The sequence below is a fragment of the Chenopodium quinoa genome, unplaced genomic scaffold, assembly GCF_001683475.1.
Source record: "Chenopodium quinoa cultivar QQ74 unplaced genomic scaffold, ASM168347v1, whole genome shotgun sequence".
In the NCBI taxonomy this organism is placed as follows: domain Eukaryota; kingdom Viridiplantae; phylum Streptophyta; class Magnoliopsida; order Caryophyllales; family Amaranthaceae; genus Chenopodium; species Chenopodium quinoa.
This window is the reverse complement of record NW_018742630.1, coordinates 2,268,922-2,296,039: the sequence shown is the minus strand read 5'-3', so window position 1 is coordinate 2,296,039 and position 27,118 is coordinate 2,268,922. Positions and strand designations below refer to the sequence as shown.

The 27,118-nt window shown below is 36.2% G+C and overlaps 1 protein-coding gene across 2 annotated transcripts; it reads left to right on the top strand.

The window, feature by feature from the left end:
• The first annotated feature begins 8,300 nt into the window (after window positions 1–8,300).
• LOC110721835 (E3 ubiquitin-protein ligase listerin-like) lies at window positions 8,301–25,639 on the top strand. Of its 2 annotated transcripts, XM_021901035.1 has the most exons (17): window positions 8,301–8,722; window positions 8,861–8,969; window positions 9,173–9,235; window positions 10,441–10,518; window positions 10,924–11,015; window positions 11,294–11,396; window positions 12,271–12,423; window positions 12,850–13,508; window positions 15,214–15,691; window positions 17,067–17,557; window positions 17,847–18,585; window positions 19,827–20,529; window positions 20,779–21,806; window positions 21,918–22,376; window positions 22,560–22,790; window positions 23,732–24,199; window positions 25,134–25,639. In XM_021901035.1, exons 1-16 carry the CDS (start codon window positions 8,667–8,669, stop codon window positions 23,957–23,959), a joined length of 5,670 nt encoding a protein of 1,889 aa, XP_021756727.1. In that variant the 5' UTR covers window positions 8,301–8,666; the 3' UTR covers window positions 23,960–24,199; window positions 25,134–25,639. The 2 variants fall into 2 exon arrangements, with proteins under 2 accessions (XP_021756727.1, XP_021756728.1); XM_021901036.1 differs by lacking the exons at window positions 8,301–8,722; window positions 8,861–8,969; window positions 9,173–9,235 and adding an exon at window positions 10,769–10,826 and having other exon boundaries at window positions 10,444–10,518.
• The last annotated feature ends 1,479 nt before the right edge of the window (window positions 25,640–27,118 follow it).

Here is a 27,118-nt window from a genome sequence, read left to right as displayed (position 1 = left end):
TATTCTTAGCCTAGCCTAAACACAACATCCTTGATACTTTCCCCAATCAGTCACAATACCTCCTTTGTGAGACTTGAATACTCCTTGCCCTTCTCGATGTTGCCTTCGACCTCGACGTGAAAGGTTGATAGTTCTGAGGGTTTGGTCCCAAATCTATATTTCAATTATTATTTAATTTATTTACTTTGTTGATTTAATCTTCTTGAAGTTACTAAAGTGTTTATTGTTTTAATAACAAGAAGGGAGGAACATCAACGTAAGTAATTCAATTACTTAATCCTTAATTTTGGAGTAGAAATCATGTTTAGAGTATTATTTTAATTCCTAGTATCATGTTAGGATGCTTTTACGATTTCTAGCTATTATCATGTTAGGATGTTATTATGATTTTTAGTATCATGTTTAGGTTAATGCTTTGATTATGATTTTATTAGTGACATGCTAGGATGTGTTATTAAACCAATTAGTATCATGCATAGGATCTTGCTATTAATGATGTTTTGATGATGTTATTATGATGATTGTTGTTGTGTCAATTAATTATATGTTGCTTGATTATTCATGATTGATTGCTTTTCCTTGATTACGCCCCTTTTTGCAAGTTTAAAGGGAATTTGTACTTGAAATCACGCCTAATAAGATAATTAATAATTTAAATTTAGGCTAATATGATTTTAATTCAAGTGATCACCAATAATAGATTTAATTATGCATTAATAATCAACCAACGTAGATTAAACAGTTTTAGGGCTAACTTGATGTATGTATGTTGATCAGAAAGCGCACATGAATATCATAAGAATTAAGTAGAGTTCGATTTAGGGCGGGTTCAATCTTTTTTAGGTTGGATTCGTACAATCATCCCCAAATATCTAGTCATGGTTCCGGACCACTGTGGAGTTAGATCTCCGTGATCGTGAATAGGGTGTAACCTTCGCACCTGTTAACGGTTTACAAGTTCCTAAAACTTGTTGGCGACTCTTCTATTTCTAGCTTCCTTCTCTTGGAGCGTCGTCATGCCTAAAAGCATGATCACGATGGGGCTCAAAAGGTTGAGTTTGAAAAATTCCCTACAATGGGGAATTAGTTTTGAAATCGACATATGCAAGGATTACTTTTCGGTTTTAGTATTATCTATGAAAATTCCTTCTATTATTGAGTTGTGGCCGAAAATAACCCATTTTCACTTTGTCAATTGCAGGTAAAAACAGGTAGTTTTTTTTTGCCAAATTAGAAAATAACACCAATATAAAGCCACGATTTTGATTATAACACCACAAAAAAAAAACTTTTATTATAACACCACCAAATAATCCAAAATTTTGATTTCACTACCACTTAACCTTTTCATTTAAAAAAGTCGTTAAGTGGGGCCCATAATTGACACGTGTCAATAATCTATTGGTTTAAAAAAAAGAAGAAAAATTTAAAAAAAAAAATCTATCCCCTAACCCAACCAACCCCACTTGTCGTAGCCACCTGCCCTAGCCGCCGACACCCTGACCTAGGCCGTCGGCATCCCTTGCCCCCACCCAAAACCGACGAAAACCCAGCCCAGCTGCCGAGACCACCACCTAACCCCCATAGTTCGCTAACCGAACCCACCAACTAAACCTCAAAGCCGCCCACCAGCCCATCGTCCACCAATCGAACCCACCACAGCCCCAAAACCACCACTTAACCTCGAAAAATCCCACGTCCACCAGTTGAACCCACCACAGCCCCGCCGCAAATCCCACCACAACCATCAATCGAAACCCCAGCCCCCACCATCTTGTTATTCCCATTCTGATTCCAAATCGCGAAAACCACCAATTGCTGGTTGTGGTATGGCTATGAACTTGTGGTGGGTGGGGTTGGTGGGCAATTGGTTTTTTCGGTGGTTAGGTGGTGGTTTCGAAGGTGAAGAAGGAAGTTTCGGGGGCTGGGTGAGCTTGCCGGCGACGGGTTGTAGGGCTGTCGGTGGTGAGGGTGGTGGCTGGGTTAGGGTTTGGAGTTTTTTCTTTTTTTTTTCTTTTTCATTCAATTTTTCTTTTTTTTTTTAAAAAAAAATCCTTTTTAAAAAAAAAAAAATTTCTTTTTTAATCCTGTAGATAACTGACACGTGTATAATGTGGGGCCCACTAACAATTTTTTGGATGGCGTTAATAACTGGTGGTGAAATCAATTTTTTGAATTTTTTTGTGGTGTTATAATCAAAAATTGGGTTTTTTCAGGTGTTATTTTCTAATTTGGCCTAGCTTTTTTTATCTTAATTTATGTAATAATAATTCGTTTATAAAAGAGTCATATGATACTTATAATAAAATTCAAAACTAGCAACTACACAATAAAATTGAATTGAATAGTACTATTTGATTGGGCAAAATCATGATTGTTGCTGGGAGAAATCTCACATTGATGAATATCCTCTTAAACATCGCCATTTGATATAGTCTTCTAAGATGAAGGGTATATGCTTCAGAAACAGATATGATGGCAATTTTGTGAATAATGGGAACATAAGAAAAAACATTGTTGGAAAATGCGCCAAGTGGAAGGTATTTGGGGAAAAACATTCAACGACGTAGTAAAATATCGAATAGCAAAAAGTATCACTACATGATGAATAGTACTATTAAGATAACTTATACTTTTATGGTACATTATACATGCATAATAATACAGAAAAATGTACCACTGTACCATTAAGAGAGAGAAACATCAAATAAAAAAAGATAAAAACCCCATATTGTCCTCCTATGTGCATGCAAAATAAATAAGCGTTATGTTCCTAGATGCACTCTCTCTTCACACGGAGAAGTATTGGCGCATAGGCCTTATGTGTTTCGCATGCAAATAGGATGACATTTTTGTAAATAATGGGAACATGAGAAAAAGCATTGGTGGAAGATGAGTAATTCAATTCATGGTAGCTTTGAAATCAAACAAATTATAATACAAGTATACAACTAATTATGTTGCTTTACTCAAATCAATGAATCACTTTAAACTTGCCCATCTCATCATATAGAGTTATGGACTCATTCGATGTAGAAGGATTCGATTCCATATATATCTTGTATGTAAGTATGATCAAAACTCATTGGCAGGAGGTGGGCTCATTTGTTGTCACTGCGGTTTAGTATTTCTTTGCCCATGGTTATATGTTGAAAGATTGGAATCGGACTTTTATTGTCCTTCTTCCTAAGGCGGACAATCAGTTTCGTCCTATAGGACTATGTAATGTTCTTTACTAGTGTATAGCTAAATGTCATACGGGTCGTCTTCGCCAGGTTCTGCCTTCTCTGGTGTCGGATTTCCAGAACGCCTTTGTCCTTGGGAGGTTAATGTCAAATAATGGTTTACTTGCTCTTAAACTCGATATGAATAAGGCCTACGATCGAGTTAATTGGACCTTTCTATTGCGTACTCTACAAGCCTTTGGTTTTCCCGCATATTTGATTCATATTATTCACTGATGTATTTCGACAGTTTCTTATCAGGTTTTGGTAAATGGTAGTCCATCGCCTGCATTTCAGCCTCAGTGTGGTCTGTGGCAAGGAGATCCTCTCTTGTCGTATCTTTTTGTCCTTTGTATGGAGGTTTTCTCATCCTTGTTGAGACGTGCAGAGAATTTATCTCAGATTCAGGGTATTCGCATTTCGAGAGGAGCTCCTTCCATTTCACATTTGTTCTTTGCGGATGATTCGTTGTTGTTTTTTCAAGTTTCGCCAGCTGCTTGTGACCACCTTTCACAAGTAGTTCAGCAGTTCTGTGTGGTGTCGGGCCAAATGATCAATCTTCATAAATCCTTCGTCAAGTTCAATCCTATTACCCCTCCAGATTATAGGGATTACCTGGCGAGGTGCTTGAGTCTATAGCATCAATCGTCCCTCGACTCTTTTTTGGGTATGCCGGTGGATTTAGGCCGTAGTAAAGCTTCGGAGTTTTGATTGACAAGGTATCTGATCGCCTTTCACAGTTTGATTCCCTCCACCTTTCAGCAGCGGCAAAGTTAGTTATCATTAACTCGGTGTTGGTGGCCTCTTTTAATCATGTCTTGTTCGTTTTCAAGGTTCCAGTCTCGATTTGTCACCACGTCAGTAATATGCTGGCTCGTTTCTAACGGCGGTCCTCTTCTTCCTCTAGTGGTATGGCGTTTCGGTCAGCTTCGCTCTTACATCTTCCCAAAGGTTTGGGTGGTTTGGGTCTTCGCAATACAACTCTTGTTAATCAAGCTTTGCTTGCCCGGCAACGATGGCGTATTTTCTAACATCCTCAGCTTCTTCTTTCCAAGGTTTTATGTGCAAAATACCCTTCTCTTCGTTCTCTTGGCTCGACGAAGATTTCCCGCTCTTCATGGGGTTGTCTGTAACACCCCAATAATTCTCTCTTTAAACCTGTAAATACCTACGTGCTACCGCCACGTGTTCAAACATTAAGACAAATTCAGAATTTAGCAGCGGAAAAACTAACTCGGTTTTAAACAAGTTCAAAACCAACGAACTTTTATTAAGAAATGAAATAAACTGTGAACAATAACCAACTCTCCACTCAAAATCCCACCACCTTGATGCAAGTCCAAACTATGTAAACACCTATGATAAGTCTGCTCCCCAATATTACAAGTGTAAAGATTGGATCATTACAGGGTCATTGAAAAGCGATGGCCATAACCAAGAAAAAGACACACAAAAGCACGCAATTAGCAACACTAAGTATATACAAGCTACGAATATAATAAAGAATTCCTAGCATGCTACTAATTATCAATCAACATACAACAATTTAATTATTGACTCAAACACATAACTCATCTGTTAACATTACTAAGACTTCTCTAAATAATGTTGATTATTTCATTTTATTTATTGGATTAAGCAATAGACAATGTTGTCTCCCCATGCTCCAATTCGGAACATCAATAAAAGAAAACCCTCATGCCTCCTTTCAGAAACATCAATAAACATCTAATGGCGGACGGGCGCGACTCCGTGGCCATAGTTAGTATGCGATCTCATCTAACTCCTTTAGACTCGTAGATCAGACGACCTTTAGAAAAGTGCACGGCTAATACCCCGTGTACCCCAACCCCTGTTTGTCACACACAAATCCAGAATTTTATTGCGCATCCATCTTGCACTTTACGTGATTTACAAGTTTAAACTTGGTGATGTCTCAAATGCAAAACAATACAACCAATCAAACATTAATCATTCAAGCAACTCAAATTTCCAATAAAATTCTTAAATTATTAGTGACAAACAACATTTAGTGTTGAACCCTTGAAACTACCTCGGTGTATAAACACCTTAAGTGCATAAGGCACCTCAAATCCTCAACCTCGTCTTATAGACTTCAATTTTTCCTTTACTCACTCCATTTCAATAATAATGAACGAGTAATAAGATAATTCATTCCACATATTCATGTACTTTTACCTCTAAGCTCATCTTGCAAGTTAATGAATAAATAATACTTACAAGTTAGATCAATACGCATTTATCATACATGAATCAAAACCAATCATCACATTAATCACCAATCAAACTTACTACCATACAATTTCAACCAATCCACAAGTTTCCTAACATTATTCTAGATTTTCCAAGTCCTTAAACATGCTCCTAGAGTCAAGGTTTTCGTATCCTTGTACGTACCTTGAGTAAACTAGTTGGTTGCCACTTTAGGAATCAGAAATCGCCTTCTACGAAGTCCTCTCCTATAACAAACAACAATAATTCAATCAATACCCAAGCAATTAAATTTACAGCAATACTAACTTATTTTAAAACCTTCAAAATCCAATCAAACAACACTTTAAAACCTTCCCTTTTACAAAAATTAAAAGCTTATATATAGTTTTTTAAGTTTCCTACATAAAAACCTTAAAATACATACTTATTCATGAAATTACAGCAAGTTTAGAGCTTTATAAAAATCTAAAAATTTATTTTACACTCGAAATCTTGAAATTATAGAAATTTTTATCACTACATATATTATATGGAAGGGTAGTATGCTTTAAACCCAAAAATACACTAATTCAATGTATTTACAGGCTTCAAAAACATGAAACGATAATCTGAAAATTAATTCTTGAGATTAGACTTTAAAGCTCAAGGCTTTATAATCATAAAATACTCACAATCATTGTTTTATGAGATTAGGAACATCAAAATATGAAATTAATACAATTTAAACTTAAAATTGAAACTTTAATTAATATGAAATTTTATATATAATCAAAATAATTATGCTTTAACATAATTTAGACACAATATAATTAGATAACTTAATCAACACGTTTTAAACCCTAAAACCATGAAAAATCAACATACATTTAAACCCTTAATTCTTAGTTAAACTAAATCTGAAATTTTTGTCATTAAATTAAACATAGCAAAAGTTCAAAAATTTGTAATCTTTTGCAATTCATATGTATAATCAAATTATAATAATAACAACTAAGAACAAAAACTAAATAAAGATTGAAACTTGAATCAATTCAACAAAAGAAAAGAAAGAAGGAAGGAGGGAGAGAGAAAGGGGCGAATTGGGTCGCCGGTGGTGTGCGGGTGAAGTTGCGGTGGTCGGCGATGGCAGTGTGGGTGGCGGTGGCTGAGCAACAGCAATAACCAGCGGCGATTTTTTTTTTTTTTTTTTTTTTTGTGAAATCGTGAAGCAGTAGGGGAAAGCAGTGGAAGCAAAATAACGTGAATGAGGGGGGGGGGGAATATTGAGGGTTTTGAGGTTTATATAAGTGTATGGGCTTGTGTTTGAGCTCTTATTCTAATCCTAATAAGGTTATGACTTGTCTTTCGGCCACAATATGTTGGTTTAGGTTAAAAATAGGCTCCATTCACTTAAATTTGGGCTACTAATATTATAACATTATTGTCAAACCATGGTTAATATTTTAATTTAAAATAAAGCTTATTCATTTAATAAAGTTCAAATAAATTTTGCATAAAGTAATGTATATATTGAAATCAAAATAAAATATTTGTATAAATAATAAGGAAATATATTATAATTTACTTTAAAAACATGGGGGATTACATTGTCGAGGCTTAATGGAAGGGCAGCCTGCCTTGAACAAGGGTTTAGCTTGGAAGGTGGGTTCGGGTTCCCGAGTTCGGATCCTTGATGATGATTGGGATCCTGGAGGTTTGAGTTTTAGCCTTCTGTGTCTAAGTTGGAGGTGCCGATTCACATTTCTTCTATTATTATTCCGCGTCCCGGCGTGTGGGACACATCTAAGATTCATTGGCTCTTTGATAGTCCTTCGGCTCAGCGCATTCTGGAGCTAGAAAGGCCTCACCGAGCCATGGATGATTTTGTTTACTGGAAGTTTTCTAGGGATGGTCGTTTTTCTACTAAATCGGCCTACTCTTTGCTAGTTCGACAATCTGTCGTTTCGATTGTCATTACTCCAGCTCCTGCTCCGTGGTGGAAATGTTTCTGGGGTCTCCCTCTTCTTCCTCGATTTAAGATGTTTAGTTGGAAGTTACTCCATGATGCTTTACCCTTGCTGGCAACTTTATTTTCTAAGGGTCTTACGGTTAATCCAGTGTGTATTTTCTGTCACACCAACCTCGAGACAACCTCACATCTTTTCTGCGACTATCCCTTTATTCATCCTCTTTGGAATCCAACCCTTTTGACACTCAATGGTAGTTTGCTAGGTTCTCTTCCATTTCCTGACTGGGTGGTGGCTGTGGTTTCGTTTTATAGGCAGTCTAAGGATTTTGTTGGTCTGGTGTCTTCCGTCTCCTTCCTCTGAGCTATTTGGCATGCGCGAAATCCCTATATTTTCTGGCAAGTGGTGTGGTCTCCTTCTTTGATTCATCATCTTTCACAGGAATGGACCACTCGGGTCGTCCAAGCTCGAGATTTTTAACAACATCTCTTATCTTTGGACAGATGATATCCTACTCCGCATCATGAGTTGGTGCCTTTGTGTTTGCAAGGGGGCCTCCGATCATCTCAATCATTGTCTGATTTTTTACGGTGCTTGGTTTTGCTAGGATAACCGTGTAGGCGCCGATTGGATTTTTCGAGAGGTTTTTTTCGAATACGGTTCTTGGAGGTAGAGCAAGGGCTAATCGCGTTGCGACTGCTCTACAGGCGGAGTTACAAGCTTGTTTGTGGGATCTTCGAACTGTTTCTTCGTCTTCTCATCTATACGGATTGTGCTGCTCCGGTCTCCATGTTTCAGCATTCTAGCTCTACTGATATTTCTTGTTTGTGGTTGTTTTAGGAGATTCTCCCCCGCTTTTCCGCCATTCGGCTTTGAAAGGTGCCTCAGAGTTGGGTTGCTCCTGCACATTAGTTGGCTGTTCGTGCTCGCGACCACCATATCCTTTGCTGGTCTTTTTAGATAGTGTTTGTGGTTTTGTTCGTTTCATTGTTAGTAATCTTTGTAAAAAATTAATTAAATAAATAAATAAATAAATAATAAAAAAAAAAAAAACTCTATTTGTTTGACATATCTCCAGCTATAAGTGAATGGAGAAACTTTAAAAGACCTTCCAACTTTCTTCCGACGGCAGCAAAGGCGGCATACCATCGCGCCACCTCCAGCAACACCCAAAACCACCGCAATAAACACCTAAAAACGCCGTATTAACACCCACAAACACGGCCGCAGAAGCTAGAGTTTGCGAGGAGAGAGAAAATCGATGGGAAAACAAAAGGGTGAAAGTGCTAGAACCAAAGCTCGTGCTTCTAGCAGCAGGTAAAATCCATCAAATTCTTTGTTCATTCTTTCTGATTTCTCCATAATTATTCTGAATTGGGTATATTTACTCCTAATTTGTTGATGGGTTTCTCTAATTTGGAGGTTTGTAATCAATTTTTGTTGTAAAATTTTCAGTCTTGCTGCTTCGTTGGTGCCTACGGGTTCTGCCCCAATTGGTTTTGGAGGTTATGTGGGGAGTTCCCGGGTTGATTCTGTACATGGAGATGAATCCACTTCTTTCGCGGTATAATTTTCGGTTTTTTTTTTTTAGTAGTTCGTGATGTTGTTATTGCTGTTTTTGATTTCATGTTATGATTATTGAATTGTTGTGGGTGTTAGTAGAATGCCTAATGTTTTAGTGGGAAAGAGTTTGTGTTTGAATTTGTTTATTTGGGTTTATGTAGTTGTGGTTTGTGGTATTGAGATATTTGTGGTGTTTGAATGTAGGGTGTTGATGGTGAGATGGTACAATACTTGAAAAGACTTGCTCGAAAAGATCCCGTCACAAAGGTAATTACGATCGAATTCTAGTTGGATGTTGATAACTAAAATTGACATGTTACTGCTGTCATCTGAGAGCTAACACTGAAACTACTAATGTTGCAAATTAGTCTGATTAGGGATTTGATCATGCTGATTCCCTGAGCAATTGTGAACTTTGCCAATTTTAGAGTTTGGTTTAGTTGTTTGGAATTTGGGCAAAACATGATAATTGCTTACTGTGCCTACTTCTGGGGTGTAAATTTTTATGTGATGGCATGTTCAATATTTTCGAATGCAGTTCTTTGGATTTTCTGTTAGATTTGGAACATATGCACTTGTTTGGTCCAAGTTATTGTCTACACCTAATGACTTTATGATATCTTTTTGCAGTATTTCTTTCCCACTGCTGTGACATAAACTGGCTAACATGCAGAAGCCATAACCTACTAACCTAATGCTTGCTTTATCGTGAAAACATTCATTGCTTGGTCTTGTATATTATGCTATTAAATTTAAATTAATGAATAGATTGAACACTGGTCCTCTTTGTTTTTTTACTGTCCTTGACAAGTTAATTTTCTTTCTTCTTTTTTTTTTTCTTTCCCAATATATTAAGTGTATGGTGATTTATAGAAATGCAGTGATCACTTTTAGGCATAATGAATTCAAAATTATAGATTTACCTGAGGTTTTCTGTTGTGCCTTTGTCAGTGCATGGTTTACATAATGCATCTGTTTATTTTTTGTATCACATGCTGATCTTCTATGCTTTCCAAAAATCTTAGCTTTGTCCTAAATGGATCTATCATCTTCATTGTTTCTATTTTTATAGGAAGCCTGGAAAATATGTGTGGTTTTCACACATACCTTCTAATTTCAAATGAGATTGTAGACCTTCATTTAAGAACTATTCCTTTTACTCTTTGATCATGGCTGAGTTGATATCTCTGAATTCCTGTTAGTTCCCTCATTCTGATTGTTTCCGCTACGAAAGAATGACCACCAGAAAATAGCTATCATGGACCTCTGCCAGTTAGTATAGTGGAGACCTGATTTTACATATGTGTGAAAATGTTTTCTGGGTTGCTCTCTTTGAAGATATCCCGTCTTTTTTAACAGCTGAGACAAATTTCTTGTCACTACCCAATTATGCTTGAGCTGAAAACTATTTGATTAAAGTTTTTGCGTCTTGATTTAGACTTCTATGTTCTAATTTGCCTTTGTTTATGCAGATAAAAGCATTAAATTCTTTATCAGCCTTACTGAAGAACAAGTCTGGGAAGGATGTATTACCAATAATTCCACAGTGGGTATGTGTTCTCCATTCATTTGCTTTTCTGTGTCCTAATACTTTGCTTAGATCACTTCTTGAACCTGAACATCTTCCACCAGCTTAGCTTGTTCATTGTTTTTCAATTCATTCCTTAATTAAGTCTATGTTGCTTACATACTTCTGTTTTTGTTTAACTTAGTTATAGTTTTAGGGAGGTGTGGGGTGTGTTTGTCACTTGGTTTGGCCAAAGTAGTCATTGAGATTTGGTTTTTGTTTAAATGATGAAGGTCAACCTTATGACAGTGGTGAGAGTTCAAGGCAATGTAGCTTTGTGATATAAAGCTGGTATATATACAATTTGGCTTAGTTCTATTTGTAATAATCCTGAAAGTTTGATGCCGGTCAATTTTTACTTCTTCCTGACCTGTACCTTGTTATTCAGGGTTTTGAATACAGGAGGCTTTTGATGGACTACAACAGAGAAGTTCGACGGGCAACTCATGACACTATGACGAGCCTTGTTTCTGCTGCTGGGTTAGTCCTTGTTTCTTTCAGACATGACTTTTGTATTGTTCTTTGGTTTCAACTTTTTTAGTCATTTAGAAAGAGAAGGGGAAGACACAGAGAAGGGCTAATAAAGAAACACATGCTTCAAGTTATATTGAAATTGCTTTATTGGTTTTTTCTGCTCCTATGGAAGGAGAATGAATTAATTAACTTGATTGTTACCCAATGCCTGATTGTCGATGTCTAGGCATCAGAGGCTGATAAAAGGCTTTAGGTGAGAATAACAATTTACTCCCTTTCTGCAGACGGGATTTGGCTCTGCATCTTAAGTCTTTGATGGGACCATGGTGGTTTGCTCAGTTCGATTCTGTTTCTGAAGTTTCTCAAGCTGCGAAGCGATCACTACAGGTTTGTAGTAAAATTTTTAACTAGTAGGATTCACGATTGGAAAATGACTTGCTTCTTGAGTGTCATACTTGATGATAATGCATTTTGTTGATTGACTCCTACGTTATATTATTGTGAAATTTTGTGAAATTAGCTAGCAAAAACTTTATCTAGAAATTAACGTTGTCGAGGGGACTGAGGACCTATTTTTGAGACACGATAATTTTGATGCATTGATCTCCATGAATAAATTGAAACTAAGTTTGAAACCCTGGTATGTTTACTTATAAATATTCATTGTTCAAAAAAATGAGCTTAATTTGGGCTTAATCGAGCCGAGCTGGACTACATACTTAAATCCGTTTGGTATGGCCATTTCCAGCTGACTTTGACTGTTGTAACACTGAGTAATTCACCATTTGTTCTATGATAACTGTTGCTCCTGTTTCAGAAGGATAATGTTAAATAGCTATTCATGTTCTATGCATTGTATATACTTCCTTCTTTTTTTTATAGTTGCAACAGTTTGACTTTTACACTATTCATGTGTTTCACTTTGACTAGCTTTGAGTCATGTGGGATCTTGTTAGATTCGTCTCGATTTATACTATTTTAATATCAAATGTTTTTAATTTTTACATATTGGTAATTAAAGATATTAACGATTGAAATCATGCATCGGCAAGCGTGAAAAGAGAAGTGTTGCAACTATAAAAAAACAGAGGAAGTATGTATTTCTTATTTTTTTGCATGTATGTATGTCAAACTTTATCTTTAGTTTTAATTAATCTTAAAAATATCTACAATTTAGTTTGTATGCGTGTTACCTGGTAAGCATGACTATAATTCAGTTGGACACAGGCTAAAACCTGATATCATTTTGTTATGGAAACAGGCTGCCTTTCCAACCCAGGAGAAAAGACTAGAGGCACTGATATTTTGCGCTTCTGAGGTATTTGAGTATTTGGAAGAAAATTTAAAGCTTACACAGCAGGGTATGGCTGATCTTGCTGCCGCTTCAGATGAGTTAGCAGATATGCACCAAAGGGTATGTGCTTGTCAGCTGTTATTTATTTGATGGCAACTGATACTTCATAACTGTATGTACTTACATTATTATGAGTTTGTTTTGGATGGTAACTATTTGTTGGATCAAAAGGACAGTAACTTAAGATGTTATATAGAATGATTGTATATGCTCTATGCATTACATACATTATAGCCTTCAATTTCAATTAGCTTTGTTGAATGCATTTGACTTTCATTTGATTCAATTAGCTTTGTTTGAATGCATTTGACTTTAGTTTGGTTCAAATAGCTTTGTTGCATGCATTTGACTTTCATTTAGCTTTATTTTTCTGTATTGCCTGCATATGTTATTGCCTGGATTCTTCTTCGTTGTCTTTTCTTTTTATTTCGAAATCATTAATAACATTGTCCATCTGCCTTGTTTCTTGCTTCCGTTGACTATCAGGTTATATCGTCATCATTACTAGCTCTTGCTACACTACTAGATGTATTGGTTGGTGTTCAATCAGAGAAACCTGCTATTGAAGACTCAAACATTCAATCAACAAAGGTATCAAAAGCTCGAGATATGGCTATTTCTTCTGCCAAGACTTTGTTTGTGTCTCATCATTATTTTCTGGACTTTCTTAAATCTGAGAGCCCTGCTGTTCGCTCAGCTACATATGCAGTACTCAGAAGTTTCGTCAAGAATATATGTGAAGTTTTTAGTGAAGAAGATGTTAAAGGTCTTGCTACTGCAATACTTGGTGCCTTCCAAGAAAAGGACCCATCTTGTCATACAGCGTTGTGGGAAACGTTTTTGCTGTTTACCAGAAGATTTTCTGGGAGTTGGTCATATATTAACTTTCAAAAAATCTTTTCAAATCGCTTTTGGCAGTTCCTGAAAAATGGATGCTGTGGATCACAGCAGGTGTCATACCCTGCTTTGGTACTTCTCCTAGATGCTTTGCCAGCTGAGGTAACTGGGGGACAGAAGTACTTTGTTGACTTCTTCCAAAACCTATGGGCAGGAAGGAATGCATCTCACCCTAGTAATGCTGATCGCCTGGCATTTTTTGTGGCCCTTAAAGAATGTCTCCTTTGGGTCTTGCATAATTGTGGAAGGTATGTATTTTTATATGATATAAAACAAATGTGTAGGAGGTCTTTAGCTTTTAGTTTGTCATTATTGGATTACTGCATTGTTGGAGGGGTATAACCTATAAAGCGCAGAAGTGTGTAGCCACCATGTTTTTGAGTACTGTTAAACTTTCAGATAAAGGAACTTTTATATTCACAAAGCACTTGGGTTGCATCTGAGAGGTTTTGTGCTTCTGGTTTCTGTAGTTTGTTTCCAAATGTTTTGTAGCTCTGAACTTGTATCAATAAAAGTCAAAAAATAGGAAAGAATAAAGAAATGATGACTTTTACATATTTGAATTATGTGCTTTATATTAGGAAGCCAGTCTTGTTAACATTCAAACCTGCCTTTCTTTCTCCTCATGTTCAAATCCTTTTAGTATTTGAATTCACTCCCTTGGCGGGTACTTCTTGACTAAATCCTCACCACAGAAGGGGGAAAAAAACCTTAGGTGCAAGTTTTGTCTTCCTTTGAACTCCAGATATCTTCCTTCAAACACTAGATGCACACATAAAGGTAATACAGGCGGCCAGGCTCTGGGTGGTGTCAAATATTGTGGCAGACTTTAATACAATTCAATCTGTGCTTCAAAGAGAAACTTGGGATTTGCGATCACATATAAGATCAATTTAGGATATGGTAGAAAGAAACAATGAAATACTATAGGGCTTGTGGAATTGAATGTATTTGGTGTCGTAAAATGAGTTGAAATATAAAAATGATCCAGCAGTTTTGTACCTCTGGTTCTATCCAATTCATACAAATTTAAGAAAGTGAGGATGACCAAATAAAGGATATATAGATTATTGTTGGAGGGAGGGAGAAAAAGTGGGGCAATGGGAACATATATGGGTGCAGGGTGCCTGGCAACAGGAGCCTACCTTTCCTTTTCCTTCCCTCAAAAAGAGCAAGGTTTTTTAGATAATGTCATTCCAAAAATTAGATTATTCGTTAACTGTATGGTGTTTTCTGCTTGTATTTTGCTTGTATATCTTGGAGATGAGTGTTGCAACATCAGAGAGGGTTCCGTGAAAGTATCTTATGGTAAGTATTTGCAATTTTATATAAGTGGACAGTTTTATTCTTGCTCTGCTTAGGACTCATGGGAGAGAGATGCGGGAGAGGGATTGTGTGGGTGAAAGAATGTTTTCTGCCGCCTCCTAACCTTCTGATGCAGCTCCCATATAAGATGCTAGGTAGATCTGTTGGCTGGGTTGACAATTTCATGGTATTCTTCTGGTTGTTTAAAACCTGGTGCCTTCATGTGGCTCCACAAGGCTAAGTTTAGGAAATTAGAAGGATGTTAGGTATATGTTACTTATGAATATGAACTGTTATATCATTATCTAATATGGAGTACTCCCTCCGTCCCCGAATGATTTTCCCATTTGACTTTTCACGGTCTCCAAGACGTGTCTTAAAACGTCTATATCTCCATTTCCATGCGAGTAAAAATTATAAAAACTTGATATTAATAAAATAAACGTGACGAATCCAACAAGATCCCACATAAATATTAATCTCTTATAGATTAACGGGAATTTACGGTCAAAAGTTTGACCCAAATATTAGAAATGGGAAATTCATTCGGGGAATGCAGGGGAAGTAATTGGCATGAAGGTTCCTTGGATATGCAATTCTTGTCCAGATTCTTTTAGTGTCTTATATATTCTTTTCTATTCTTGCCAGATATTGTAGTGGAGACGATGCAATATACAATTTCCGTATGTCTCTTGTTGATAATGTACTTGTGAAGTTATTGTGGCACGATTTCTTGGTCTACTCTGAGGCAAGGCATGAAGATGTCAGCACTTCCAGTATTGATGGAGATGCTCTTTCAGAGACCTCTAGATTGTTAGACAAAAGTCAACTGGAGGTTAAAAAAGGGCAGTTGCATGATCTGGGGTGCTGCATAATTGATGTCCTTTCTGCTATCTACTCTTTGGAATGCAAACTGCTCAATCCATTTTGTGAAGCATTTCAGGGCTGCTGCCTTGAGACATTTCAGCAAACAGAGCATGTAAAGGAAGCTTCTGGGAACATAGGAAGAGCCATAAAATTTTTGATGTTGGTGGAGAAGTATGCAGTTTTAAGAAATGAAAGTTGGCTCTTGGATTATCTAGTTGGGCCTATGCTGGAAAGGTCTCTTCCATTGATTATATCCCATGTAAGTTCCATGTTGGCTTCTATTTCATGACTCTTATTGTGTTGGACTTGTTACAATTATGTTTTGTTGTGGGTTTGGAGGGGCCAAACAAAAAAGCTTGCTATGGAGCTATGTTTTTATGGCAATCTTACGATGCATTTGGTTGTAGTTTAGTGTGCTTATCCCTTTGAGACCAGCTTACGTGGTTAGTTGTGGGATAGAATAAACTTATTTAAAATCATTCTGAGCGAGCAGGAATGGGCTTTTGCAAGATATGTAGTTGTAGTTGCAGAAACCCAAAAAAATGATTCAAAGTGTAATCTTTGCTTATGTGGGAGGACAACATTACCTGTTTTGTACTCTATATTTGCTACTAAGCTATTACAAATAATTTTTTTTTATTATTATTTTTTTATTAAAATAAGAAAATGAAGTGCAACTTTGCTACACCTTATGTTTCATCAGTGATATTGAATTTGAGACCCTGATGCAAGAGTTCTCATTGTTCTCTCCTGGCCAAATTCACTTGCCTTTTCCAATTGCGGTAGAAGTTCAAAAGGCTTATGTAATGATTTGGATAGGGGATTAAAGGTTGTTCAGGTTGGTTGTAGAATTTTCTCTTAAAGATCTGATGCAGTGAGTGCTAGACCTTCTTTTTTTTCCTTTTTTTTTTTTTTTTTTTTTTTTTTTGTCAACTGAGAATACTTAACGATAATTGGCATCATAGGGGTATGAAAAAAAAAAATGTTTCTACAGTTGATGTGGCATATTGTAGGGATTGGCCAGCTAGGCCTTGAAGGATCTGATGCAGATAAGTCAAATGTTTGAATTATTTTGGGTGCCGATACTTAGAATCTTCAGACAGTTGTAGAAAACTAGATATTAAGAAGACTGCAAAAGAATTGTTTCAATAGCTGATGCTGCATAGTAAATTATTTTTTCCCTCTTGGCAACAAGTCTGGTTATTTTTTGTACAAGTGATTACTTTATTTCACTGTGCAGTGTGCAACCACCCTCCCCCCACACTCACACTCACACAAAAATATAGTAACGAATAATTCTACTAATAACTTCTGGTCAATATTTTCTAGATGATGGCTGGATAATTGTCACTCTGTTCTAGAGATGAAGATTAGACATGAGTTGTTTCACGTTGCAAGTTATTTTATCGTAGATTGCATACATTGATCCAGATATCTGTCAACTATTGATTTTGTGTTTTTTATATCTTTTCAGTCTGTACTTTTATGAAACAACTTCTTTGCATTGTAATAGGCTAATGAGTAATGTCATATTTATTGACCCTTTTGTGGGAGCTTTTTAGAGAAATTTGTTCAAGGTATCATATGGTTTAGCAGCTTTTGCTCATGATCCGTTATTGTGCTTTTGAAATCAGGAATCTGTTGAGGTGGTTAAGTTTCTCTCAGTTGTGGTTTCAATCTTTGGGCCAAGGAAAATAGTATTGAGACTTGTTCCAACTGAAGGAATTGTTGATGGCAGTGCCACTGGTCAGGATGATAGAGAAGCAAGCAAGTTTCTGAGAGTTTTTGAGGAGACATTTGTCTCTTGGTGTTTCAGTGAAAGTGAGAGTGCCATGGATGCTCGCTTGGATCTTTTGCTTGCATTACTGGATAATAAATGTTTTAAACAGCAGTGGAACATTATTATCACATATGCTACCAATATGTACCATTCTGCATCGTCCCATATTGAAAGGTTTTCAATTCTTATTGAAAAGGCTAGGAAGCTGACAAAAAGGCTGTCAAAACTTGGTGATGATCCAATCTCTCATATTTCAAATTGGCGACATGAACTGCTGGATTCAATTGCTGTTACTATGATGCAGAATGCTCCAACCTCTGCAGATTCTGATTTGCAGTTTATACGGTATGGCCCATCTCCTGTTTTTTCCTCTATACACTGGTCGGTGGCCAACAGTTTCTTCACTCCCTAGTTTGGTTTTATCAAGCTATTATTAATTTATGAGGATAATATTCTGTACATTGCCATGCTTTTTATTTATTTATTATTATTATTATATTATTAGTATTATTATCGATTGAATTTGGCAAAAATTCTTGATACATTACGTTCATATAAACTAGTAGTGTGTGTTAAAACTTATAGTTCTGGTGCTTGTTTTATGCTATCTCTGACTTGTTTTTGTATGTCTCAGGGCTGTACTTGGTGGTACATCAGAGGAGGATGATACTTCTTTTCTGTCTAAGAATGCCGTCGTTCAGATATACACAGAAGCATTTGGAAAGCTTGTAGCTTATGCTATGGAGTCTCCTTTTGCTTGTGTAAGGAAATTTGGTTCTATTTCTTGTTCTCTTATGAAGTCCACTACATCACAGATTCAAAATTCTGCAGACGTGGTTAGGATGGCTTACACTTCTCTAGAAGTTCTCAGAAGTACCCTTTTTAGCTTGAAATCATATTGCGAGGAAAGTGAGTTGCTTCTTGGTATTGGAGGCATTATCTTTGTGATTGATTGGGAATATGATGTGTCAAGAGCATCAGACACCAAGCACAATGGTGCTTCGGCGAAAAGTATCATGCCCAGGCAAGAGTTTGGTAAAGTGATGCATGCTTTCCGTACAAGTACGAGTAAACAATTTTGGAGAAGCCTTGTGTCACAAAGTCGGATGACACTAGGAAATTTTCTTATACAGTTCATTAGGTCTGCCATTTTCGAGCAGGATGTATTTGATGCTGGCATGATCACATCTCTATGCTGCAAATGGATGATAGAAGTTAGCAATCATCTTTGTCTGAACCAATTAGAGGAGCAGAAGTTAGTAGAGCTGCTTCTTAACGATGATGAATCATGGCCTTTGTGGGTCACTCCAGATAACCGTAATAATGAGAGAAAGCATGCCTTTAAAGTCGAGGGTGTTTTAACTGATATACATGTAAGTGGAATCTCCATATTGCTTATAAATTCTGAATACTATGAGCTAATGTTCTTTATTCACTATTTTTCTAGTATTATTTTTCAAGTTAATTTATGTGTATTAAGTATTCACCAAGTCCTTAGATCTGTAGTCTATTATTATTTATGATATCATGAAGTGCAGACCATATTATTTATCTCTTATTGTATCTCAAAATTTTGGTGCCTAGGAGGGATCTGGTAATAAACATACTAAATTGAGAATCATGTTGGTTATGGAATAGGTTTATGCTACAGGGATTAACTTATTAGGTGTAAGCTCAGCATATCATTTTCCTGGGCCATCCCTGTAGCACAAATGCAAGGAGCCAATTGTTACAATATTGTTAGATTCTGTTTTGCAATAGCTTCTCTAGGTCCGAGCCCTTGAACATATTCCTCTTATATTAATACTCATGTATCTTCTATTGCCTTCTATAGCATTTAGGCTTGTAAGGCTTTCTTTGTTTTGCAATAAGTTGACATGTGAACTTTAGTTCCATGGAATTGAGAAAGATACAATGTTTGGTTAATTTACTCCGACGGAAATTGAAGCTCCATCTCCATATTTGACCAGCTTTTGTCATAAGATGGGAAGTTGCTTTTCTAAGTAAAATAAAAAAATAAAGTGTGTATGTGTGTGTTTTATTTTGTGTGGTGGAGGGTGGCTAATCTTGATTCTTATGTTCTTTGGCTTCCTTCATAAACAAAAGCATCCTTTTGACCATCAAAATAGGCACATGTATCTTGAACCTTTGTTGCATTGCTTTTGTATTTTGCATGTGATTCCCTGGAAATTGTATTTGACAACCAGAGAAAACTGTTTTCATGGGACTTATTTTTGCAATGCTTGTAATTTTTTATCCCTTCATTCTTTGAAAATTGTGGTGTGAGAGATAGAGTGAACACATTACCAAAAAGGCAAAAATGGGTATGTAGCAATTATATGAAACTTCTACTTTAGGGAAATGTAGCAAACTTTAAAGAATGTAGAAAGTGTGAATAATCTACTTACATGAATTAGTTTATAATGTAAGCTCTTGATGAATCTAACAATGCTGAAATCGAAGTTCCTTTTCTTGACTATTAAGAAACATGCTTGTCATATACTTTCACAGTTGTCTTAATTTTTCGTTCCTGCAGCTTATGGCACAAGTACGGATATCTGGATTTGTGTATGCAGCTGGGATATTCACGATATGAATTTTTTTTTCCATGCAGATTTCGCAGAGCCAGGTGTTTGTTGCTCTAGTTGACAAGCTTATCTCAGAAATGGGTATTAACAGAATGGTTGTTGGCTCTGATCTACAAGCTTTAGCTGCAGAGGAGAGAGGAGGCAATGGGCTAGTTTCTTCTCAGCATGAATTTTCCCGAGCTTGGGTAGTCGCTGAAATGCTTTGCAATTGGAAGTGGCCTAATGGCAGTGCTTTAGATACTCTTTTGCCTTCTTTAAGCTCTCATGCTAAAAGTGAAAGTGATGGTAGCCTAATTTGCTTATTTGACTCCACTGTAAATATTTTGCTTGAGGGTGCTCTTGTATGCGGAACAAAAAGTCAGTTGAGTTTTTTCAATACATGGCCACCTTCAAGTAAAGATCTCGATGATATTGAAGAGCCTTTTTTGAGAGCCCTGGTGACTTTACTTTTTACACTATTGAATGAAGGCATATGGAACCAAGAAAAAGCTGTTGGGCTCTGGGAATTGCTTCTAAACAAGCTTTATGTAGGTCAAGAAGCAAATATGAACTGTTTGAGGATTCTTCCACCCCTGGTTTCTGTTCTTGCGCGCTTCTTGTTCCATAATAAAGGATCCAGTGATTTGGTTAAAGATTCCTTGCCCGATTCTTTTAGAGAAACTATTGTTCAAGACTGGCTCGAAAAGACTCTGACATTCCCGTCCCTGATTTCATGGACATCTGGTGAAGGTAAGTTGATAGATTTTGGAGTCACTCAACATTTACCATCATGTACACATTTTAAACTATTGAAAAGATTGCAAAATTGTTTATTTTTCTTCAAGCTTGTCTGGCTGTCACAGGGTGGTGGATTTAGGATTTGGTCTCTGTATAATCCTATTTTACAATTTCGATTTCTTGGTACCTACTGTATATTATCTTTTGTTTCTTCTCTTCTATCTAGATTAGCCTGATAAACCATTTTATGGGTACTTGCAGAGATGGAGGAATGGTTCCAGTTGGTTCTGTCATGCTATCCTTTAAGCACAACAGCTGATGTAGGTCATTTAAAACTGGATGCGAGTTCCTTGGAGCAAAAAATTTTACTTGATGTGTTTCGTAAGCAAAGGCATGATGCTAACTCATTATTTGTCACTAATGAGCTGCCAGTCGTATCATTACTGCTTTCACGCTTGATGGTTATTGCAGTAGGGTACTGTTGGGAGGAATTTGATGAAGAAGATTGGAAATTTGTATTATCTAACTTGAGGCACTGGATAGAGTTGGTAGTTACAACAATGGAGGAGGCTATTGAGTGCTTGGATCTTGAAACTGGAAATAAATCTGATGATAACTTAGATCTTGTGATAAGCAAGCTTAAGAAGATCATACAGAATTTGGATACATCTCTTATGAATATTGCAACCAATGCCCTTTATGCATTTTCATTAGTCATGGAGCTTGTTGGATGTAATGCTTTGGAAAAAGCTGAAAAGTTAACAGTCTTAAAAACTGAAGTATGCCATCAAACTATTGATCTGGTCCAGGAGGGTGTTTTGCGGATATTTTTTTCAATTGGTATTGCAGAAGCTATTTCAAGTTTGCTTTCATGCCGGAGTTTGTCTATAATAGCAAGGAGCCATCATATTTATCCTCACTTTTGGAATTTAGTATCTTCGATTGCATTGAAGTCCTCCACACATTCTAGAGAACAAGCTTTTAAGGCAGTTGAGCTTTGGGGTCTAAGAACAGGTGCTGTTAGTTCTTTGATGGCCATCCTGTTCTCCCCCAAACCAGTATCTGTCTTGCAGCTTACTTCTTTTGTTCTCCTTTCAAGTCAGCCATTCTCTAGTTTGGCCTTGGTGGACGATCATATTTCAGACTCATCAAGTTCTACTGTTGATGTCGAATCCCGTGATCTTGATTTGTCTTCCGAGAATAATTTTACTCTGAGGGAGGGGCTACATTGCCTGATACACAAACTACCACTTGATGTACTAGGTATGGATTTGGAAGCACAAGAAAGGGTAAGGCTGGTTGTTCTCAGTAATGATTTTTGGTCCTATTGTTTACTACCTAGTGGCTAAAAACTTGTCCAACCATAACAATATCTGATATCATCTATGTCAAATGTGCAGGTGCATGTTTTCCTTGCTTGGTGTCTAATTTTGAGCTATCTAGTGTCTTTACCATCTTCTTCCTCCAATAGGGAGAAATTGGTTCAACAGATAGAGGAGTCTGCTTCTTCAGCAATATTGGACTGTCTTTTCCAACATATTCCTGTTGAATTATGTACAGCACATAGCTTAAAGAAGAGAGACTTAGAAACCCCACCCGAGCTTGTGAATATTGCAACTTCGGCAACACGTGCTATAAGTACGGGGTCTATTCTCTTTGCAGTAGAATCACTTTGGCCTATTGGACCAGAAAAAATGGCATCACTTGCTGCTGCAATATTTGGTTTAATGCTTCGTGTTCTCCCTGCTTACGTTCGGGTTTGGTTCAATGATTTACGTGATCGTTATTCGTCATCTGCAATTGAGTCTTTCACAAAAACATGGTGCAGCCCACATTTGATGGTAGATGAATTATCTCAGGTTAGCATCTTCAGTATCTTGTTAAATTCATGGACTATGTTTACTCAGTTCCTCAGATTTTGCCAAGTTTTTAATCTAGAGGTTTTTAGGTGATGCATAACAAATTCCCCATCTCTATGATAACCCTCTCTAATTGAGTTGTGAAGCCGATCTCTAATTTCTGTTCTCCCTTTAATGATGCAGATAAAGAAATCTGATTTCGTAGACGAATGTTTTGCTGTTAGTGTAAGCAAATCAGCCAATGAAGTCATTGCTACCTATACCAAGGATGAGACCAGTATGGATTTGGTCATCCGTCTTCCTGCTTCCTACCCATTAAGGTCTGTGGATGTGGAGTGTACAAGGAGTCTTGGCATAAGTGAAGTAAAGCAAAGAAAATGGCTGTTATCCATGATGGCATTTGTTCGTAATCAGGTAATACCATAAGTTCTTATTTTGATGATCTACCTCCGTTTTTTTAGTTGGTTCGTTTCTTTAGCCGCACTTGCTAACGTACAATGTCAATCACTAATATCTTTAATCATCTATAAGCAAAACTTGCAGTGATTTGATATTAATAAACACACACATGAAAATATTCTAACAAGATCTTTACATGACTATGTTTTTCCTTTAGTGTAAATCACAAAAGGTAGTTAAAATCGATTATGTGAATAGTGTCAAAAAAAATGTAGCAACTTAATAAGAACAGAGGTAGTATGAGTTATCCAAAGTCGTGAGCTCACATCTGAAAGAGAGGAGGCAGTCCTTATATATTCTGCTAGCTTTACTGTGGAAAAACAGTGAGTTGGGCGTTTATGATAGGAAAATATGTGCAATATGTTACTGACACTCATTCAATAATTGCACACATTATCTACATCTTTATAACTTTGCAAAAAGAATACCTTACGCTTAATGCAGATGAATTTGGTACACAAAACTACTCGTAACGTTGCATGGCCTCCATCTCTTTACCCATTGATCATTTGAAAATTATACAGCTGCTCGGCGATTTTTTGAAGTTGGAACTGTTCCGTTTCTTTAACAGATAAATGCTAGAATGTGTATGCTTGACAACATATCTTTATGAAATACATGAGCTTGCTGGTCACCATTTTCTTCTACAGTTCTACGTGATGAAAGACATTAAGAAAGTAATTATAATATTGGGAAAGATTTTATAAAAGGACAAAAGAAGATATTTTATATAGCTTGCCTACATAAGTTGAGATGAATACCAAAGTGTTTATTTAATTTGTGTATCATCATATGTAATGCGTACATCTTTGATTTTTATAAACCTTCCATGTTTCTATAGGCAGTGATGGGGCTAACTGACCCTTTATTGACATTATACTTGTTGCTTATTTCAGAATGGTGCTTTAGCTGAGGCTATACGGATATGGAAGAGCAACTTTGACAAGGAATTTGAAGGAGTTGAAGAGTGCCCCATCTGTTACAGTGTGATTCATACTACCAACCACAGTCTTCCGCGTCTTGCTTGCAAGACTTGCAAGCACAAATTCCATGCTGCATGCCTCTATAAATGGTTTTCAACCTCCCACAAGTCAACATGCCCGCTGTGTCAGTCTCCCTTCTGATCAAATGAGCAGTAATATTTTGATGCTGGCTGCTTGATCTATCATGAGGTTCTATCTATTTTGATTGACCAAAGTCAGGCATGTAAGACAATAGGCTGTGTTGGTTGGGGCAATTAAATAGTATATGGAGCAGCCGGGAAAATTTGCAACCTCATGTAAATATGCCCTGCTAATTCATGCTTTACAAGCATATGGACGAGGAATGTTCAGAGCTTCACACTTATGGCCAACTTTATGAAGGTATGTATTGTATCTGGACATATTTAAATCCACAAGCCATTTTTCTTTCGTTTTGATCTGGTATTTTCTATTAACCTTTTTTATTTTTTTTTTATTTTTTTTTTAAATATAATGACTTAAGATTGTTATTGATTTTGGCTTGAGCAATGCTAAGTTTCTGTGGATTTTTCTGTTAAACTGGATTTGTCTTGATAACTCGCACTAGAGAATACTAGGATGGAGAAAACCTTGCATACTTTCACTCTAGAACTCCCATAGTGCTGTGGCTAACTCTAAAATAAACAGAACCTATGATTGTGTACTTGTGTATGTCTTACCTTTTTGGAGGAAACAACTACAAGTTGGTCCCTTATTAAAATTTTACTGATAGTCCCTCCTTTTATGCAACCTAGTTTGACTTGTCATAGGGGCAAGGCAAATGAGGTTAATTTTAAACGTTATGCAGATTAGTGATTTTTTGGGGGTCAATTAGGTTGGGGTAGGAGTTTTGGTGGGCAAAGAGTGGAAAATCCATTACGAAATTTAGAGAAAAAAGGAAATAGGAAGAACAACAAAAATCAGACCAAAGAGGAATTTATTTATTTATTTTTATTAAAAATGTTTACCTTCTTACTCAAAGGAAATTAGGTGGGGGGAATTGCCTGTGTCCAGTCTGACATGCTGCATTAATGAATTATATGATGCGTAGTAATATTTTAAATACCATCGTAGGGATACTCTTCACAAATCGGACAGCCATATGTGTCACTGTGTTCATCTTGATTGCTAAGATGCAAGACTGTTGAATATCCTTCATATTTTAGATTCACCAGACAAGTGTTTAATAGACCTGTTTGAATCACAAAATAAGCTAATATTGCTTTGGCTGATTGTATTGTATGGATAAATTGGGAATTCTGTTAATTGAACTTTCTCGCGTAAATTATTTTTACAGGATGGTGAATCATGAACTGCTGTTGGTGTAGCTTCACAAGTTCTAGGTGACTAACTCATATTAGGAAATTTTGATGATATGATTCTCTATTTCAAAGTTGATGCAATTTGTGTTGTAGTGTCATCCTGTATTTTTTGTTTTGGGTGAAAGTCTAGAAAAGAAGATGCAGTGTTGCGCGTTGACATAACCTGAAGATGCTGTACTGTTCGTAGTGTGTTTCTTTTCTGGGGTTGTTGCAGGGACAACATTCTACCGGGTGTTTAGATCACTGATACTCTATTTTCTTGGCTAATTGTTTCAGTTGAATTTAACATCTTAAAAATTTCCGTATAACCTTCAGCTGCTGTTCTATCGTCTCTGTTTTATACTCTAGGAGAGTAATTTTTGTATCGTAAGGGGTTTTGTCATTATTGTCTATGGGTTGGTTGTAGTTATGCATACAATGTAAAAGGTTAATGTGAATTGATCTACTTTACTTACTAATAAATGAAAAAGGCTTTGAACAATAATAATTTCATCCATTGTTTGTGACAATTCATGTTGATACGTACTTTAACATGAGATTAAAATAAACGATAGTAGTATATCAAATGAGCATATTGTTATCAGGTATTTAGTAAAGTTACTAGACGAAGTATAGTCCAATAAGCTCGTGTGGAAACAAGAAATCTGCTACACTTTGTAGCAAGTCACATGAACTTACAAACCTCTACCAGAAGATTATTACAATCTGTACTAATGAATTGACGAATAAGCTAATGTAATCAATTAGAAACGAACTGTTACAATCAGCTGGTCAAATAAGCTCTTTACCATCGACTTCACCCGACTAACCACATAGGGCATTGGTATGTAAATAAATAAATTTTTGTAATTAGTTGTAAACAAGGCTAAAAGAGTTTCTTTGCAACTGAGAAAATAAAGTAAAACTAAAAGTCTTGGGGAAGATTGGCAATCAACATCATTCTCATAATTCCAAATCAAACTAAAGTAAAACGTAATTTTAAAAATATTTAATAAATAACATTGTTAAAATGCACATCGAAGCAGGCCAAATAAATTTGGAATTATGTTTTTTGTTTATCGACAGAATATAAGATCTCATTTTCATTCATATGAAGATTTTAAACAGAATTGGCTGATAGAGTTATGAGAATGAGAATGTTGAGTGGGCCATAAAATACGACTAGATACATTTGAGTAATTGATTAGGTACATAGCTAAGATTTAGAGATAGTTTTGACTATCAATCTAAAGGAGTAAATCAAGGGATTAACACAAAATTATAAATAGTAAATTATACGGAGTAATAATAATGATAATATAGTCATCATTATCTTTTACACTGGCAAAATGAAACGGATGGAATACAAGATCAAGATATCTAGCTGTGTTACAATGTACAATGCACAATGCACGTTAATGTTACCCGAAATCACCATACTAAATGATGTTGATAGTTTTGGAAGATATTTAGGTTCATAGAAGTTGTCATGTGTTTCCCAACTTCGTATAAAGACGAAAGATGATTAAGTAATTTCATCAATGTGTGATAACAACATTTTACCTAATCCAACTTAGCTAATTAGTGGGCCTTTTAATACGGATATATCAAATTAGCTAATTAGTGGGCCTTTTAATACGGATATCTTAAGGCATATGCCAATGTTTGTCCCCATTTACTCACCTAGTTCATAGGCTATAATGCTGTATTTTGATCTTTGAGACAAACACTACTATACATACCCCAAATTAGCAACCTAGGTTTTTTCTTTTTTGGATAATAAGCGATGAGTAGCATTTTATTTAAGAGGCAGAAATTGAAGCCACATATACAATATACATCATGAATTCACGATACGCACAAATTTAAAATTGACATTTAATAAACTCCATCGTTTGAAAAACTAGAGTACTTTCTCTCTCTCTCTCTCTTTTTTTTTTTTTTTTTTTTTTTTTTTTTTTTTTGTTCTACCCGATTCACC